At 30.3% G+C, this 21071-nt stretch overlaps 1 protein-coding gene across 43 annotated transcripts in view; it reads left to right on the top strand.

Annotated features, from left to right (window-relative positions):
* The window catches only part of LOC139481307 (twitchin-like), a 144571-nt gene that overhangs the window by 43018 nt on the left and 80482 nt on the right, over window positions 1–21071 (top strand). For 18 of the 43 annotated variants that reach the window (XM_071264513.1, XM_071264532.1, XM_071264527.1 and 15 more), the window contains 10 exons: window positions 300–393; window positions 2989–3072; window positions 5169–5237; window positions 6124–6258; window positions 6828–7070; window positions 9624–9669; window positions 14387–14445; window positions 14947–14988; window positions 17151–17192; window positions 19357–19398. In XM_071264513.1, the coding sequence (XP_071120614.1) occupies window positions 300–393; window positions 2989–3072; window positions 5169–5237; window positions 6124–6258; window positions 6828–7070; window positions 9624–9669; window positions 14387–14445; window positions 14947–14988; window positions 17151–17192; window positions 19357–19398 (856 nt within the window). Of the gene's footprint in view, window positions 1–299; window positions 394–2473; window positions 2546–2988; window positions 3073–5168; window positions 5238–6123; window positions 6259–6827; window positions 7071–9623; window positions 9670–14386; window positions 14446–14946; window positions 14989–17150; window positions 17193–19356; window positions 19399–21071 lie in introns of all 43 variants that reach the window. The other 25 variants (XM_071264538.1, XM_071264526.1, XM_071264523.1 and 22 more) reach the window with 9 other exon arrangements.

Genomic DNA, 21071 nt, shown 5'->3' with positions numbered 1-21071 from the left:
CTAAATGCTATATTTATTGTATAGTGTCCATAATTTCCAGTTTTGTAAAGGAGTTTAAATTTGCTTTAAAGGAATGAAATTGTCTTGACCCTCTCTCTAGAAATGTTATGACAAGATTTAAAATATATGCAGAATAAAAAACATGCAGAAAAAATAAACATGCAGTAAAAAAAAAACATTCAGGAAAAAAACATGCTGAAAAGATCCATAGAGGACCTGACCTGATGGTAAAAAGGCTTAAATTAATGATATATTGATTTTTTTTTTAAATATGTTATGATTTATTATTTGTATGTCAGAAAATCCCAGAACCTGAACAGGTTAAACCAGTAGAAAAGATACAACCACAAATTAAAGAACCTGAGAAGTCAAAAGCTCCTGAGAAAAAGAAAGGTATAACTTTAAATAGAAGTGAACCCTGTATTTATGTATAGAAATAAATCTGGAAAATGAATCTACTTCTTATTTTGTCGGCATTGAAATTCTGTTGATTTTCTTTTGAATGCTAATACTGTAAGCTTTGGGAATATATTGTGATAATAAAGTTCATATGATTTTATTTTTCAATGTATTCAATCCAAAAGTTTTAGACTTTGAATTATATAAAAAAAGTTTTGGGATTCATGGGAGAATTTATGGAATTTCGTTGTAGTTCATTTATAGTGAAATTAGATTCATTTTTCGAGAATGTGTTTTCCTGACTCAGCACTGTTTTTGCACACTTATATATTTGCTAGATTTATCCACTATTTAAGTTTAGTATTATTTCCACACAATATAATTTTGATTTTTATTCAATGTTGTATGAACAGATCTAGGTTAATTGGTATTGGTGAAAATTAGTTCTCCCAACAAATTCTAAAGAATAGTATTGAACTTCAATTTTAAAAAGACATATCCTTAAAATTACTTAGCAAGTGAAATATCAGTTTATTGGAATAGTAATTCTTTTTTATCCTAGAGCACAGAATTAAATATCCTTGAAAAAGACTTCTTATAAAGCTTTCATTTAGTACTGTTCACATTAACATTTAGCCACTTGTATTATGATTTTCTTAGAACCATGTAAGTGTTTTTATGCAGAATCATACTATATTAAAATATTTAGCATTCTTATTTCTACAAAATCAGTTTTTTTTATAAAAATAAATTGTAGTTATAAACTTCAGAATATCTATTTTGCTCAAGAAAACAAATTAGTCCTCATAATGAAAGAACACTTACATTGTAATTTATTTACACAATACACACAAGAATATGAAGCCCACTTAAGTTTACACCTTATTTGATGTTGTAATATTATTTTTTTTGGAAAGAATGGATTGGACAGGCTGTCACCCATTCAGAGATTTATATGACTTATAGCTTTTGTAAGGTAGATGGGATTCTGAAATTGATATAAATGTCCTAACTCAGAATTTTAACATTAATCAGCAATATGTATAAAAGTTTATCAGCCCAGTTTTGAAAATGAGAAAAATTCTTTCTAAAGCTTTTTCACTGCATATAAAAAAAAGAGGCATTTTTTTTGCTTTTCTAATTTCTAATACATTTGCATTACTTTTCTTGTACACCTTTAATCTTAGCTGTATTTGGCAAAACTTTTAGGAATTTTTGGTCCTCAATGCTCTTCAACGTCGTACTTTATTTGGCCTCTTAAACATTTTTTGATTCGAGCGTCACTGTTGAGTCTTTTGTAGACGAAACGGGCAGCTGGCGAAAATATAAAATTTTAATCCTAGTAGCTATGATGAGTTTATTTAATCACCTGTCCTTTCCATTTATTTCTTATTCTTTTTTTTTTTTTTTATAAAATATGTATTCCTGATATATTATTTTATAATTTGCACCCTTTATTTTAAATACTGTATAAACATGAAACTGTGAATGCTTGATTAATTAAATTAAAGTCAAGTTCTTCCAAGAATAAAAAGTCTTCTTTTATGTTAAAAAGTTTGAAGGAAATTTCAAGCTTCCAGAATTGGTATTAAATAGACATGCCTGTCTTTTCCTTTTAGTTATTTTACTTATTAAAAAGGCCCTTTAGGCGAAATTAAAACCTATAGTTTTTATTTTTAAACTCATGAGTATATTTTTTTCATTAAGTTTTGTCTGTCAGCTCTATTACAAAATGATGTAGTTATTTTTTTATTTATCATTTGAACATCATCTATATTAATAATTCTTGCTAACATTCACAGTTTCTGTTTAATATATCTTTAGTTTTCACAGTAGGTTTATTTTTTGGTTTCTGCCCTTTAAAAATGACTGCTAAATGTATAGACTTCATTGTAAATAAAATTTATACATATTATTTCACAGTGAATGTTAATTTTATTAAATGATATAATTAGTTTGGTTCTTTAAAAAAAAAAATCAGTCATTTTTATAGGAGCACTTTTAATCTTTGTTTTACTGTAGTTTACTTTAGTTCTGTTACTTTTCCTTCTTCTTTGACCTTTACCTCTTGAAGAACCAGCACCAGAAGCTGCAAAGAAAACCTCAGCTCCTCCACCATCTATAGTTATTGGTGATGAAAATGAAGGTAGGGTCAAAGTTCAGTGATTGAAGGGAGACAACTGGCCTATAATCAGATATTGATCTGATTTAATAGGAAACAGTTTCAATGTTGATTGAAATAAGTGCTGAATGTAAATAATTGTTGAAAAATTAAGTTTTTATAACTTTCTTGTTTTTTTTTGTAGATGTTCTGTTCTGCCTGCTTCTTGTTTAGGTGCATGTTTTATCTCACTGCCTGTGATACGGATATCATATTTAAGATTTGTTTTCGTATACGTTGAGTATAGGTAAGGAGTATAAAAATGTATACCTTCATCATTTACTTTGGGAAAATATATATCTGACATCATAGATATATAGGTCTATCCCCCGACAGACTATGTTCACAATTTACTTGTCCTCCAATTTTACTTGAATGACAAGCCATAACACACCGGTACTGTCATTTTTATGCTGAATTTTTAACAGATAATAAATTTAATCGAACTCCTCCTCGGAAACCAAAGATGTATATTAAACAACCTACTACTATACTTGAACTTGAAGAGGCAGGTATGTACTTACTTTACTTTGTATGATAGTCAACAGTCAAATATAAGGAAAATTTCAGGATTTGTTTTTTGCTATCAACACCTTTAATTTTAATATTCAAAAACTTGTTGCATATCTGTTAATGGATTAAATTTTATTTCCCACAAAAAAAAATCAAATTAATGATATATCGTCTTTAAAGATTATTTTTCTTCAATTTAAAGTGACTTTGATTGTTTTTGATTGGCTGTTGACTATTAAGGCATGCATGCAGTTGGCTGAGCTTTGCTGTACAGATGTCTTGCATGATATATGTCCCTAATTATTTTATATGTTGTAAAAATATCATATAAAACATTTCATATGTAAATCATTCTATATTTAGCATTTTTTTTTCATTAAATTTCAATTATATCTTTAAACAGTATATTTATTTATTTTTACTATAATTTTAATTTGCTTTTTGTTTTCTTTTTCAAAACTAATAAAAGAATTTTTTTTTATATATATTATTAGAAGAATAAGAAAATTTAAAAAAAAAAAAAAAAACACAAAAAAAAGAGGAAATGTTTCAATTTTATCTTCACATTATAAAATCTTCAGTGTTGGGACATTGTCATGTGACTGTCATCATAGCAATAACTCACAGTATCACCCTTGCTGTGGATTTTACAATTTTATCAGAAATTTTCACTGAACATAGAATTTTGGTTGTTTTTCATAGAAAGGTTATTTTTTTCGTAAATTTTTATTTCTTATTTCAACATTTTACTAAGTGACATTTGAAACCCCATAGTTTAGAAACTGTTCGTAATATGATTCAGCAAACCAAATTTTCAAGCCGATTATTGGAATAGAGAACACAAATTCAAAATGACAACTTGAAGGCTTTTGTGAGAAGTCCAAAGTTTCCATTCACCATAAATCTGTAAGAAAATGGAAACTTTTGCAACACTAAATTATTAGAAGCAATTAAAATGATAAAATTAAAATTGCATCAAATGAGAAAAATTCAGGTTAACAATATCTATATACATGTAATCTGGCTGACTTAACTGCTTATAATAAGAATAATCAGACTTTGAACATCTTTGTGCCAAAAACTCCAGATTTTATCATCCACAGAGAGGAAAATTGTATAACATATTCTATGTTATTTACAAAGTTATGTATATATCAATAAGCTTTTGCATAATTTGCTTTTGCAGCTAGTATATAAATTATATAACATGATATATTAGATGCTGGCACCAATAAAATTTCGTAAAAAATATATGCTATAAATATTATAAATTATACGAAGAATTACATTTAGCATGTTGCAAGCTAAACACAATATAACCGTCCTAAATAATAAATAAATCAAAAAGATCCATTTTTATATACCAAGAGTCGGTTTCACAAAAAAACTTACGACTAAGATTGATCGTAAGTATACTGAATTGTTCATGACTTACATTCAATCAAAGTCGTAAGTTTTTTTTGTGAAACTGACACCAAATCGGTGTCGAAAATTTATTTGCTGATTCACATGTGAAGATCATGTTTCATTTTAACAGCTCGGCTTTATAATGTAGATATATCAATTTAATATACTAAATTCACTGTTTAAATGTATGCTTTAAATATAGTATATCTTAGATAATCAGACAAAAATTTAACCTCTGTAGCGTTAACAGTAAAAATAGGTTTAGGATTGAAATGAACAAAATTAACCAATAAATGTCTAAAAACGCATTGAAAAATATAATACTTTCACCGATTATTTATTGGTGTTGTAATTTTGTAAGTGCATCGACAGTGCCTGAATTTCATTATTACTGTATTGATCTCTTTTTTTCAATCTTTTTTATGCGAATATAAAGTAAACTTTTATTGTTTTAAACCGAATTCTATAGAAGTCCAACCAAATTCATTAGAACGTAAAGACTTAAATGAACGAAATGAGCAGTTATTTTTGATCAAATTCATAAAAAAAAATTGAAGTGGAAATTTTTTCTTTTTTTTCTTCATTAAAATGTTAAAAAGTTTTGAAGTGAATATTTTTTTAAATGATTAACTTAATTAATAAGCAGACAAGGGTGATAACTCATTAATTAATTAACTTAATTATAAAGATGACCTGTCTGATGGTTATGAAGGAGATGACGATCGACCATCAATTCCATTAATCGTCATGAATCACGGTAAGTTTAATTTGTGTTCCGCAATTGTTTTTAAAATACAACATTCAAATTTTGTTGCTGAAAGGCTTAGTTCAGACCTACTCAAGTCAAGATTTAGGAGATCTGTTTACAACAAGAAGCCACTGTAATACTTAAAAAAAAGAGGGGATAAGTAGAGTAAAACCTGTATATAAAAGTCACTCTTAGGGTCAGAAAAAAATTAGCATATTAGAGAGATGACCTTTGATTTGAGGGTCAACATGCATAGATATTACTACAGTGGGATTAGAAGAGGATGACCTGCTATTTAAAGTAATGTTTTAGCTACAGAGTGACAATTAAAGCAGGTTTGACAGCATGCATTATATAATTGCCCACTTAAAGGTATATGATCTACATGCTCCCCCAAACTGCTGGTACTCACCAAAGTGGTGTACTCTGGGCATTTTGTTTTCCTCTTCAGATAAATCTGACTGCTATGAAATACAACAAATTATAGAATAGGAAATAGGAAGTCACTGAAGTAATAGATGCTTGCTGTATATTTTTAAACAATTTTTTTTATTTTAAATGATATTATTTAGATGAGGGATTATGATTTTGTTGTTTATCAATATGTACAATTGTTCTTGAGTTTGAAACTTTTAATCAGGTAGATGTCATCAATTTGAACAATAGTTTAAGCTCTACGAAAAGAAATATTCACAAAACATGCATCATATGTTCCTGTTTATTTACCTTAACAGGAACTTGAGTAAAAATTATAAATATTTGAAAAGCTGTCAAATTCTAAGAATTTTTACAGTGCTTATAGATTAGTTCTGATAAAAGGACGATTGAGACAGAGAGATTTTTAATTTTTTGTTTTATCTTTTATTTAAAAAGATGATTAAATAACTAATTTTAGATGATGTAGAATATGAAGATGCTGGACCTAGAAAGATATCAGTCTCTAAGAAGAAGGACGAAAAACCAGAAAAGAAGATTGAAGGTCCCACACATGCTCTTGCCAAGAAACCAGACAATGTCACCATTGTTGAAGGTATATATTTGTTAATGTCTGATAAATTTGTGTAACATTATCACTAATTCAATAGACATTATTGCCATTGTTAAAGATAGGTTTTTGTTGATGTGACATTATCACTAATTCAGCAGACTATGTCATCATTGTTGATGTGACATTGTCAATAATCAACCAGACAATGTCACCTTTGTTGAAGGTATGTATTTGTTTGAAGTGACATTGTCTGACATTGTCACCAATTTGCCAGACAATGTCACCATTGTTAAAATTTTTGTATTTGTTGATGTAACATTGTCATTAATTCACCAGAAAATATCACCATTGTTGATGGTATATATTTGTGATGTGACATTATCACTAAAATCACCAGACATTGTCACCATTGTTGAAGGTGTAAATTTGTTGAAGTGACATAGTCACTTATTCACCAAAAATTTTCAACATAGTTGAAGGCATGTATTTGTTGATATGACAGTATGCCCAATTCACCAGAGGTACATAGTTGTTCATTTTCATTTTTTTTAGTTTTTGCATAAAAAAGTCACTAATTTTACATTATCTTAAATTAACATTGTCATTTGTAGGAGAGGATCTCAAAGTCAATTGTGCACTTGATGTGAAGCCAGGTCTACAAGCACCTAATGTGAAATTCTTCCGTGGAAAGAGAGAGTTGAAGGATGACACCAGAACACGTATCATCCATAAGGACAAAGGTTCTTCTCTCAACATTAACAAAGCAAGATTCTCTGATGAATCTAAGTACACAGTTATTGTTGAACAAGAAGGTGTTCCAGTCGACCAGGCAACATTTAGTGTTTTTGTTAAAGGTTTGTTTTTTGGTGGCATTAGCGTAGCATTGCGATATAAAAAGCAATATGAGTCAAATTATCGAAGCATGTGACATTTGCAGACAGGCCATTGCGTTTGAATAAATAATGGCCTATAGCGTAGCTGTTGTCTAAGGTACAAGCATGAAGTCTGATATCTTCATGATTTAATATTTTGTATATTTCATTTCCATATTAATAAATATTAAAAAAATTATAATGGTGATGAAATTTACAAATAGATTGTGTAGATTTTGAAGTAAATATATATCATTACATTGACCATGTTTATGGTTAAGTCGCTGTAGGTACATTTACCTCATTATTTTGCATGTATCTATACATTGGGGTATTCCAGAATTGAATATATGGGGAGTAAGAAGGTGCTAATATTAATAAAAAAATGGGTAGTGGGGTATGAAACAAGTACTTACTCAAAAGCACTTTCAATTTATTTCTAATTAAAATTGCATGGACAGGGGTCTTTTGGAAAAAAGGGCCTTCCAAACTCCCATACATTAATTTTGGAATAGCCAACCTTTTGCACAAATCATAAACCAATCTGCACCTTGCACTGCATGTATCATATAAAGGAAATTGCTTATCAGCACTTGGCAGAACTGCTTCCTTTGGATGGTTGTTAAAAGGCCATCACCCAAGAAGATTTGCAAATTGATCTCTGATGTTGGATGCTAACACTCATCAAATGCTATCCTCACCTTTCACCTTTGACCCAACCACTTATGCACAGCACAGGCAGCGTTCAAGCAGCAGCAGCAGCAAGCTACATGGATATGAAACAAAGATTCAGAGCTTAGCGCAAAGCACAATAATGGCAAGTATTTTAAATGTTTGAGAGTTTCAGTAGTTCTTTTCTCATATAAAATCCTTTTAATTAAGAGGGTAGACCAAGATTAGGGAGACAACTCTTCAAAATCATTTTAAGTTTGTGTCAGCCATTTTATGATGTGGCCTAGTTGGCCAAGTGGTCTAAGTAGTAAAAGAACTATATCACTAGCCTGTCAACACTGAGGCTGTGAATTTTAATTCCACACACGACCTCTAACCAAAATTAAAAATTTGACTAGGATTTTGACTTTTTCTATCAAAAGTCAGTGGTTTTCTTCAGGCACTTTGGCTTCCTCCACCAAAATAGAACAATAGTGCTGAAAGTGGTATTTATCACTAATCAATCACTCAATCTTTGTGATAAATATCTCCTAAGCTTATAAGTAACATTTATTATTTTAGTTGTATGTCATATAAAGAACTATATATAATTTCAAGCATTTATGAAACATAATATTACAGAAACATTACTGATTCATTGAACAGCTCCTTTTTACAGTGGTTATCTCACTTTTAAAGTTACAAATGTCAAAATTTAAAGACAATGAAACAACTTAAATTTGGATTTATAAAGATTTAACAAGAAGCCCTTTGGAAGAAGAATTATACTAGTTTATGCACATGTTTTTATGAGAAAAAGGGCTACTGCACACAAAGTTACAAAAAAATCTGCTGATCTGCAACTTATTTAGAGCAAAAGTTAACAAATATGCAAAGCAGAAAATATATAGAATGGAAATATGATCTGCAAATAAATTGCACAACTGACTATCATCCACTTAAAAATCAGATATCAATAAAGTTTTGTGATAATCCAGGCCCCCATTTGACAAAATATTCTTACAATTAAAATCTATTGTTAGTCATGAACCATTCAGTATACTTAACTTACAATCAATTTTAGTTGTAAGTTTTTTCACAATTGTGAAAAAACTGGCTAGATCTATATACAACTGCTGGTCAGTACTTGAATGATATTTTGTCATTGGACACATTTTGAATAATGACAAAGGTCACACTGATTTACATGTTATGTTTGGATGACTGGTTTTGCCTTCAGCTTCTGTTCTAAGAATTAGAAAGAAACTACACAAATTACTTTAAACTGCATTTTATGCAAGAAGGGTAGATCAAGTTCTATGCTCAGTAAGTGATGATATTTTGTCAGTCTACATCTTAATAAAAGTAAAGATGACCCATGCAAAAAATATATATGTGTGACAATCTTTGTTGTTAAAAAGGTAAATGTAAGAAAGAGAAATACAAACATTAACCTCCTGTTCTCCTTTGATTTACCCTGTATGCTACCTGTGTAGTCCCAGCACGTTTGTAAACGATATTTTACCAATTAAAACAAAAGTGACAAGCAAAAATACAATCCAGTCCTAAATTGTTCAATAACAGGGGGTTAAATATGGACCCCTTTTGACACAAATACAGATAATAAAAGATGAGAGGTATAAGCCATTGAGACAGGGACCCAACATAACCAAAAGACATCTAGAGGTAAAATTACAGTCTTCAATAACTAGAGTGAGGTATAAACAACAACTATTAAACAACACCCAAAAGCTCAATTCTTTATAATGTTAACTGGGGAGGGGAACACTAATTATAATATACCCCCTGGAATTCAGATTTGCAACTTATGTATAATCAAGTAAGCAATTTGTTTTATAAATTTTGACTGAAATGTATTTTCAGATCCCAAAGATTCAGCTATGGACTTCAGGTCTCTCTTGAAACACAGGTAAGCTTGAAATTATGCTATTTTATAGTGGTATCATGAATGAAGTAAGATAGACGTGGGTTATTATGTGTTTTATCTGTATATCTGCTAGTTTGTCCGATATCAGGTTAAAGTTTTGTTATAGGGTAGTTTGGGATCACATAAACTTGAAACTTAGATAAGGAGATATGGTATGAATGCTGTAGATTTATTATCATTCGTAGGATACAAATTTTTGTTGATATCCTGGGAACAGTTAAATCACAAATTCAAATGTTCAATGAATTATAATTATTCTACTGTATTGAATGCAGACTTAAGCAAAACAAGGAAATTAAGAACCACAAAATTGCATCAATCCACAAAGGAGAAGGGGCTGTAAGGGGCAAAATTGGCCCCACTTCAGAATTTATTGATGTTTCTTTCAATTGATCTCTATGATATGGAGCTTATAAAACACCAAAAATTTTATAGTTATCTCTTGCGATTTTCTTGTTATGTCGTCGTAAAAATGGTAGGCCGACTAAGCTTAAATATCAGATTTTTACGTATTTTATCCTTTTTTTATGTATTGTGTACATTTTACAATATATTACACCTAAAATAATCAACGTGAATACATTATTATTAGTGAACCATTGTATTAATACTATAAAGAACAAAATTGATATAAAGTTTAACTATTTAATATCAGTAAAATCGTTGCTATGGTAACAAGTTAACATTCGTTCTATGTATGACCAATTTATAGAAATTTTTCACCAGAGAAAATCTACAGTTATTGTTTGTATAATAAAGAAGATGTGGTAAGATTGCCATTGAGACAACTGTCCACAAGAGACCAAAATAACACAGACATTAACAACTATAGGTCACCAAACGGCCTTCAACAATGAGCAAAACCCATATTGCATAGTCAGCTATAAAAGGCCCCGATATGACAATGTAAAACAATTCAAACGAGAAAACTAACGGCCTTATTTATTTTTCTTTTAACTTGAATAACCAAAAATGAGTTTGTGTGTACTTTTATGTACTCGGCTGATAAAAACACAAAAAGGTGGGACATATTACGTACTAGTATACATATAATATATGAATAAAGATCGCAATTTCATAAACTATACATTTCAACAATTACCGGCTCAACCTTAATAAAACTATCATGATAATGTGATTTTAAACGTTAAATGTAAAAAATTACGAAACGATGAAAAAACAATTGGATTTGATGAGACTCGAACGTACACCATCATGCCGATTGCGCATCGTGTAGGCGATTTTAACCACATTGACACAGCAACTATATGAAGTTAATAACACATATTGATCATTTTGATTTATAAACGGTAGGAACAATTTTTTTTTCATTTCGTTTCTTCTTATTCAACTAAATTGTTTATATCAATGATATGGCCATTTCATCATTGTTGATTATGCCATGGTCTAAATTAGTTTTGTTTTACCAAACAGACGTTAATTGTGCAAAATGGAAACTGAAGTTTTCGTCTGGGGCGTGTTTTATTGGTCTCTTCTGCACATCTCCAGAATGTCTTCTGGTGAAGAGTAAAATAAAAATTAATTTTGACGTCGAATATAGCAGATTTTTGTTATGTCGGATGACATAAATTAAGTTTTCGATGACTTTTTTTTTTTAAATTAAGATACGTTCCGTAGACATGCATGACTGTAAAAGTGTGCTCTGTTCGTTACAATTTTTTTTGTGCTTTCCTATATCTCAATTTTTCTAAACAAACCAGGCTTAATCTCCCGCTATTTGATTTTTAAGAATAATCTTAAACTGCACGAAAAATCGTCAATGTTTGTCTGGAATATGACTGATCAAAAAGTGCATCTCAGTCTATACATTGTTTTTAAAAGTAACAGAACTGGATTTTTTTGTATAAAGCTAAGATATCTGGAAGTTCTAAAAATCGTTTTTCTATGGTGCTCCTTGAAGAACATCTTCTGGTCCTAACTATTATTTCTAATGCACAATTTTGATGGTAAAAAACTTCGGACTACCATTTTTCTACAACCTTCATTGTATATGGATTTATATGTAAGTATACAAAGTATACCAGACGTTTCTTAATAAATAAATCAGTTGGTTGTGTACTGACTGATACTTCATTTTGGGAGAACAAGATTTATCTCAGTACTAGTTGCAACTAGTTTTGAACACACTTCCAGTAATTGCAAATACTCTTAGTTCAATACTCTATTGTCTTAATTCTAGTTTGCTGTTTTTTTGTGTTTGTCTCGTACCGATATTTTGAGTTAATCTAATTGCAACTGATTTTTGCAGGTTGTTTTTATATTGTACTGCTACGTTACTGTTTCAGCTTCGGGGAGGGTTGAGCGCTTACAAACATGATGTTGTGCTGTAAACCACTGTACTAGGTTAGGGGATGGTTGGGATCAGCGGCTTACATGCTTATCCCCGCCAAATTATGTATGTAAAACACTATATGCTTGTCCCAAGTCAGGAGCTTGTAAGTCAGTGGTTGTTGTGTGTTGCTGTGTTACTTACTTGTTTTCGTTCATTATTTTGTACATTAATTAGGCTGTTAGTTTTCTTCTTAGTGATTTCGGGGCCTTTTATAGCTGAGTATGTGAAATGTTGTCTTTTTGACACATTCCCCATTTCCTTCCTCAATTTTATTATGCTTATTGTTGAAGAGCATATGGTGATCTATGACTGTTAATTTCTGCGTCATTTAGTCTCTTGTGAGAAATTGCCTCATTGGCAATCATACCACATCTTCGTTTTAATATTAACCCCTGCCATATTCTTGATGAACCTGTCCCAAGTCAGGAGCCTGCAGTTTAGTGGTTGTCGTTGGTTCATGTCTCATTTTTGATATTTTAAAAATTGATTTGTTATGTATAATTAAACCGTTAGTTTATTCGTTTAAATTGTTTCACACTTTTCATGGACTTTTATAAACGGCTTAACAATATCGGATATTGTCATTATTGAAGGCCTTACGGTTGCCTGTAATTGCTTACATCCACTTCATATTTGAACTCCAGTGGATAGTTGCCATATAATCAATAATCACACATCTCTTCGTTTTTTATATTTTATATATCTGACGTTTAATTTCGTGTTTCCTGAATATGCATGAAATATGTGTCACTGTACGTTAAAAATTAGCATCAATTTAAAGTTGTATTAAATAAGGGAAACCCACTGATATTTAATAACTTCGGTTGGGGTGGGGACAGGAGTATTTCGTATATGAATATGGTTGCCTGCTAAGAGTTGAAAAATAGGCATGTTTAGCGACATATTAAAATGATCAATAATGCCCTCTTTCCTTCTTCATTCCTCATCTAGTGATTTAAACTGACCACTAGCCAAATCATGAGTGTTGAAAGAAGAGTTTGTTTTGTGCCTCTGCCGTCTAAACCACCTATTCAATAGGAAGCGATAGAAGAAAGCCAGAAGCTCTTCCCAATGCAAAAAAAAACAACAGAAATAAACCTCTTCTTGCTCTCTACCAAAGAACAACAAAAAAAAAAAAAAACACGCCCCTGCTGTGCTGTGGAATTTTTTACGTGTTAAGTTATATATTAAAAGTTCTTTTAATTCTGTCTGTTAATATCAAGTATTTAAAGAATGATACACTGGTTTCTATTCCGCTATAAAAAGTTTCCTAACAACAGAAACCAGTAAAAATCTGTGTGTCAGTTCCGTAATCACTTACAATAAATATAGACGACCAAGGCTAGGCTGTACTTGAGAGACTATGTTATACTTTAATATGAAGAAAAACACTTTATAATTTACTTTCTATAATGAAACTTTATTATTATCAACCATTGACAAAAAAAATATGTTAAAAAAATACAACTGTTCCCGATCAACCTTAGTCCGATAACGGTATATATGAAAAACGGACGAAAATTTTGGAACTTTGATGCCGGTTTTGAGCAAGTTTTTAATTAAAATTCAGTATGAGCGCAGCTTTGCCCCACTGAAATATTTCAACATAAGATGCATTTTGTTGGTATTATTGCTCTGACAAAATATTTCGTTGGGGCAAGAATGCGCTGGTACTTTTTCCGTAAAAAAAGTTAATGAAAATGAGTAAAAAATTGTGAAAAGCCAACAAATATGCACGTGAAGTGTTGTCAAAACACGGCATTATGACGTCATAACTACAAAAAAACATTTTTTTCATAAAATGAATATGTCCAACGGAAAAAGAAATCCATACACATACGAATAAGTAGAATTTGATAAATTCTCGAAATTGAGGCCAATTTTGCCCCTTATAGCCCCTTCTCCTTTGATACCAACAAAAATAAATGAATCCACAGTGTATTCCTGGACTAGCCTTTTGGTCTACAAGTGTTTTCAAGCATTCAGTTGCACAGGTCTAGCCTAGGTTTTGATTGTACAAGTCTGTGAAAGTGGTTGATTTTACATGGATCGACTAGCTTTTGATTGTACATGTCTTTGCTAACTTTTAGTAGCACAGATCTCAGGTAGCATTTTGTTATACAAATCTGGGTTAGGTTTTGATTGTACCTGTCAATGCTACATTTTGTTGTGCAGATCTTGGCTATTTGGTTACATGTTGAATGAAATATTATATTCCTTCCAATACAATGAAATTATATATTAACCTTTTTATAAAGAAAATTATTTTAAAATATTTTAAATAAAAAAAAAGAAAATTATTTTTAATTTTTACATTTGTATTTTCAATATTATTGATATTTTCAGAGACCATAAGAAGAAGAATGATGATGATGATGATATTGACTGGGGGTCTCTTAAACCAGGTTTGTTTAACAATTCCTTTGTGTTAACCAGAATTTACCTTACACAATTTAATTCTGAATTTCAATATGACCAATTTTCTTACTCAAACCATTCAAATATACCATGTTTCTTAAACAATTTCTTCACTTAACTTCAATGAATTTGAAAGTCTTCCCTGTATTTCAAGTTTTACATTGTTGTATTCTCCATTCTAGTGTCTTTCGAACTTTTCCATAAGCCTGTTACAGTATATTAATGCTATGAAATAATACTTTGACTAATTACATTGTAATACATTTGTTCTGTTTACAGAACTGCTCACTTCATACCTATTTGCACTGAAGCATTATTGCACAATGCACATATTATAACCTTAGCACTAACAAAAATTGCACAAATGTTACTTAATGGGCCAGGAGAAGGTAGGGGAGAGACATGCGTTAGCTGGATTTCGTCTTTCACTGACTCATTTATTTTCATTCATTTTGGTGCTTATGAAATTGATATGTACTTTTTTTCAGTGGAAGGCCAAGACCAAAGCCAACTGCAAAAACCACCGCAGAGTATGTAAAGCCAAGTGAAAATGATACCCCCAAAGCTATAGCAATTCTGCAGAAGCGCTATTATCAGCTGTCTATTTTATAACTAGCTGTAATACTAAATGACCATACTGAATAGCTTGATTTTAAGATAGCAATTTTTCATCCATATGATTAAATATGTATCAGTTATTAAACAAATTTCCTTACATATTTGAGCCAAATTGCTTCCATTTACAGAAAAATTCTGTGATCAACTTAATTATAAAAGAATTGTCATCTACTTTTCGGTATACCAATAACATACAATCAATTATAGAAGAAGAATTTTTGTGTGAGAAGAGCTACAAGCAGGTTAGACACTCATAAGTTCCTTTTACAAGATCATATTGCTTTAAAATTGCTATTTATAAATAATAGCTTGATGCAAAATATGGTGCAGAACATTACGGCTAGTTGAATTTTTTGAATTGCGCATTCCAATTTGTGTGTTTAGTGTCTAGTCATAAATCATAGCTTAGCTTTAGATCATTTGACTTGTACCTAGGCAATTCATCTTAGTAATTAGGATACCCTTAAAATTTAGAGAGTGGGTTTGCATATTTTAGGACAGCAACTCCAGTTAAAAACAAATTCCACCATAAATATTTTTGTCTATCTCCTCGCTTAATTGAAAAGATAAAAAATAACTATTTAGATTAATATAAATTTGGCATGTTTGAAATCATTTGTCCTTCCTGTAGGCTTTTTAAACCTTTTAATTCAAACTCCATTTAATGGGTGTAAATGTCTTAGTTAGTTAGAACAAAAGTAGAAATTTGAAGTGTTAGGTGTGAAAATTATGGTTTTTTTTTTATGGTCAGTTTTAACCAAAGCAGTTATTTTTGAGACAAGTATTGATATTTTATCAGTGAAATATATTAATCCTAATGAAAAAGGTAATTCTTCAAATCATTAGATCCATTCAATCTATAAAAAAAAATGGACTAAATTTTCTCAAATAGTTTTATTTGCCAAGTGAAATTAAAATTTTGAGAAATGTGAAGTTTTTAAAATACATTTTGTTCATTCATCTGTCTTTTTAAGCAACCATGACAATAATATTTCATTGTACTCTTAGTGCATGTAGTGTTATTGAAACGGTTGCTTATAAACTCAGGTCAGCAATTTGAAATATTAAGACAAATATGTATTTTGAATGTACAAATATTTAAAAATGTATTCCTTATATACATGCGATGAGAATTCAAACATTTGCCAATCATTTAATACTAGAAAAGTGTGGTCTCATAAGAAGCACACTAAATTGATTTGTTCATATACTGACAGTTGAGACACTCTAGAACATTTTCTTTTAATTGTATTGTTTAGTTGCCGTCTCATTAGTATATATTTATATCTTACTTCTTTTTTACCATTATCCAAAATATATCATGTTTTAGGGCAGTTTCAAAAAATAAATTTTCTAAAGATGGTCGCATTTTTAAGAAAAGACTTCCTAAACATGCTAGAAATATTTTTTTGAAGAATAATAAAAGCTATTCCAAAAACATCTAAAAGCCAATTTGAAAAACATTCTTACACAATAGCAGAATTAATCAGGATATCAGGGAAAAACATCTTAAAAGGCCCATTTTATATTCAGATATACTTATTGATACTGTCACTTGTGAGACCACACTTTATCTACATGTATCATATCATTAATTATGTGGTGTTTTGTTATATATATACATGTGTATTTATTATTTATATTCAGTGTTTTTTGTCTAAATTTGTGCTGTGTCTTGATTCCAAAGAAGACACAAATTGCAGGCACTTATTTTACTTAGGCTTTAAAGTCTTGAATAATTCATATTATGAATTCTGTTATGAGAAGGAAAAGCGCAGCAGCACACATTTTTAAATAATGCAGCAGATTATTTTCTCTGATAGACTCAGAGCTCAAATAATGTTCTAGCGCTAAACATTTTACAGAACTGCTCACTTCATACCTATTTGCACTGAAGCATTATTGCACAATGCACATATTATAACCTTAGCACTAACAAACATTGCACAAATGTTACTTAATGGGCCAGGAGAAGGTAGGGGAGAGACATGCGTTAGCAGGATTTCGTCTTTCACTGACTCATTTATTTTCACTCATTTTGTTGCTTATGAAATTGCTATGTACTTTTTTTCAGTGGAAGGCCAAGACCAAAGCCAACTGCAAAAACCACCGCAGAGTATGTAAAGCCAAGTGAAAATGATACCCCCAAAGCTATAGCAATTCTGCAGAAGCGCTATTATCAGCTGTCTATTTTATAACTAGCTGTAATACTAAATGACCATACTGAATAGCTTGATTTTAAGATAGCAATTTTTCATCCATATGATTAAATATGTATCAGTTATTAAACAAATTTCCTTACATATTTGAGCCAAATTGCTTCCAATTACAGAAAAATTCTGTGATCAACTTAATTAAAAAAAGAATTGTCATCTACTTTTCGGTATACCAATAACATACAATCAGTTATAGAAGAAGAATTTTTGTGTGAGAAGAGCTACAAGCAGGTTAGACACTCATAAGTTCCTTTTACAAGATCATATTGCTTTAAAATTGCTATTTATAAATAATAGCTTGATGCAAAATATGGTGCAGAACATTACGGCTAGTTGAATTTTTTGAATTGCGCATTCCATTTTGTGTGTTGTGTCTAGTCATAAATCATAGCTTAGCTTTAGATCATTTGACTTGTACCTAGGCAATTCATCTTAGTAATTAGGATATCCTTACAATTTAGAGATTGGGTTTGCATATTTTAGGACAGCAACTCCCGTTAAAAACAAATTCCACCATAAATATTTTTGTCTATCTCCACGCTTAATTGAAAAGATTAAAAATAACTATTTAGATTAATATAAATTTGGCATGTTTGAAATCATTTGTCCTTCCTGTAGGCTTTTAAAACCTTTTAATTCAAACTCCATTGGGTGTAAATGTCTTAGTTAGTTAGAACAAAAGTAGAAATTTGAAGTGTTAGGTGTGAAAATTATGGGTTTTTTTATGGTCAGTTTTAACCAAAGCAGTTATTTTTCAGACAAGTATTGATATCTTATCAGTGAAATATATTAATCCTAATGAAAAAGGTAATTCTTCAAATCATTAGATCCATTCAATCTATAAAAAAAAAATGGACTAAATTTTCTCAAATAGTCTTATTTGCCAAGTGAAATTAAAATTTTGAGAAATGTGAGAGTTTTTAAAATACATTTTGTTCTTTGATCTGTCTTTTTAAGCAACCATGACAATAATATTTCATTGTACTCTTAGTGCATGTAGTGTTATTGATACGGTTGCTTAGAAACTCAGGTCAGTAATTTGAAATATTAAGACAAATATGTATTTTGAACGTACAAATATTTAAAAATGTATTCCTTATATACATGCGATGAGAATTCAAACATTTGCCAATCATTTAATACTAGAAAAGTGTGGTCTCATAAGAAGCACACTAAATTGATTTGTTCATATGCTGACAGTTGAGACACTCTAGAACATTTTCTTTTCATTGTATTGTTTAGTTGCCATCTCATAAGTATAGATTTATATCTTACTTCTTTTTTACCATTATCCAAAATATATCATGTTTTAGGGCAGTTTCAAAAAAAAAATTTTCTAAAGATGGTCGTATTTTTAAGAAAAGACTTCCTAACATGCTAGAAATATTTTTTTGAAGAATAATAAAAGCTATTCCAAAAACATCTAAAAGCCAATTTGAAAAACATTCTTACACAATAGCAGAAATAATCAGGATATCAGGGAAAAACATTTTAAAAGGCCCATTTTATATTCAGATATATTTATTGATGCTGACAGCTGTCACTTGTGAGACCACACTTTATCTACATGTATCATATCATTAATTATGTGGTGTTTTGTTTATATATATACATGTGTATTTGTTATTTATATTCAGTGTTTTTTGTCTAAATTTGTGCTGTGTCTTGATGCCAAAGAAGACACAAATTGCAGGCATTTATTTCACTTCGGCTTTAAAGTCTTGAATAATTCATGTTATGAATTCTGTTAAGAGAAGGAAAAGAGCAGCAGCACACATTTTAAAATAATGCAGCAGATTATTTTCTCTGATAGACTCAGAGCTCAAATAATGTTCTAGCGCTAAACATTTTACAGAACTGCTCACTTCATACCTATTTGCACTGAAGCATTATTGCACAATGCACATATTATAATCTTAGCATTAACAAAAATTGCACAAATGTTACTTAGTGGGCCAGGAGAAGGTAGGGGAGAGACATGCGTTAGCTGGATTTCGTCTTTCACCGACTCATTTATTTTCACTCATTTTGTTGCTTATGAAATTGATATGTACTTTTTTTCAGTGGAAGGCCAAGACCAAAGCCAACTGCAAAAACCACCGCAGAGTATGTAACGCCAAGTGAAAATGATACCCCCAAAGCTATAGCAATTCTGCAGAAGCGCTATTATCAGCTGTCTATTTTATAACTAGCTGTAATACTAAATGACCATACTGAATAGCTTGATTTTAAGATAGCAATTTTTCATCCATATGGTTAAATATGTATCAGTTATTAAACAAATTTCCTTACATATTTGAGCCAAATTGCTTCCAATTACAGAAAAATTCTGTGATCAACTTAATTAAAAAAAGAATTGTCATCTACTTTTCGGTATACCAATAACATACAATCAGTTATAGAAGAAGAATTTTTGTGTGAGAAGAGCTACAAGCAGGTTAGACACTCATAAGTTCCTTTTACAAGATCATATTGCTTTAAAATTGCTATTTATAAATAATAGCTTGATGCAAAATATGGTGCAGAACATTACGGCTAGTTGAATTTTTTGAATTGCGCATTCCAATTTGTGTGTTTAGTGTCTAGTCATAAATCATAGCTTAGCTTTAGATCATTTGACTTGTACCTAGGCAATTCATCTTAGTAATTAGGATATCCTTACAATTTAGAGAGTGGGTTTGCATATTTTAGGACAGCAACTCCGGTTAAAAAAAAACTCCACCATAAATATTTTTGTCTATCTCCACGCTTAATTGAAAAGATCAAAAATAACTATTTAGATTAATATAAATTTGGCATGTTTGAAATCATTTGTCCTTCCTGTAGGCTTTTAAACCTTTTAATTCAAACTCCATTGGGTGTAAATGTCTTAGTTAGTTAGAATAAAAGTAGAAATTTGAAGTGTTCGATGTGAAAATTATGGGTTTTTTATGGTCAGTTTTAACCAAAGCAGTTATTTTTCAGACAAGTGGTAGGTAATTGATATCTTATCAGAATATCAGTGAAACATATTAATCCCAATGAAAAAGGTAATTCTTCAAATCATTAGATCCATTCAATCTAAAAAAAAATGGACTAAATTTTCTCAAATAGTCTTATTTACCAAGTGAAATTAAAATTTTGAGAAATGTGAGAGTTTTTAAAATACCTTTTGTTGTTTCAGTTGTCTTTTTAAGCAACCATGACAATAATATTTCATTGTACTCTTAGTGCATGTAGTGTTTTTGATACGGTTGCTTAGAAACTCAGGTCAGCAATTTGAAATATTAAGACAAATATGTATTTTGAATGTACAAATATTTAAAAATGTATTCCTTATATACATGCGATGAGAATTCAAAGCCAATTTGAAAAACATTCTTACACAATAGCAGAATTAATCAGGATATCAGGGAAAAACATTTTAAAAGGCCCATTTTATATTCAGATATACTTATTGATGCTGACAGCTGTCACTTGTGAGACCACACTTTATCTACATGTATCATATCATTAATTATGTGGTGTTTTGTTTATATATATACATGTGTATTTGTTATTTATATTCAGTGTTTTTTGTCTAAATTTGTGCTGTGTCTTGATGCCAAAGAAGACACAAATTGCAGGCATTTATTTTACTTAGGCTTTAAAGTCTTGAATAATTCATATTATGAATTCTGTTATGAGAAGGAAAAGCGCAGCAGCACACATTTTAAAATAATGCAGCAGATTATTTTCTCTGATAGACTCAGAGTTCAAATAATGTTCTAGCGCTAAACAATGCAAGTTTCTAACGCTCT

This window comes from Mytilus edulis, chromosome 7 (assembly GCF_963676685.1).
Source record: "Mytilus edulis chromosome 7, xbMytEdul2.2, whole genome shotgun sequence".
NCBI lineage: Eukaryota > Metazoa > Mollusca > Bivalvia > Mytilida > Mytilidae > Mytilus > Mytilus edulis.
Note: the sequence above shows the minus strand (reverse complement) of the source record. Positions and strands in the feature narration are given on the sequence as shown.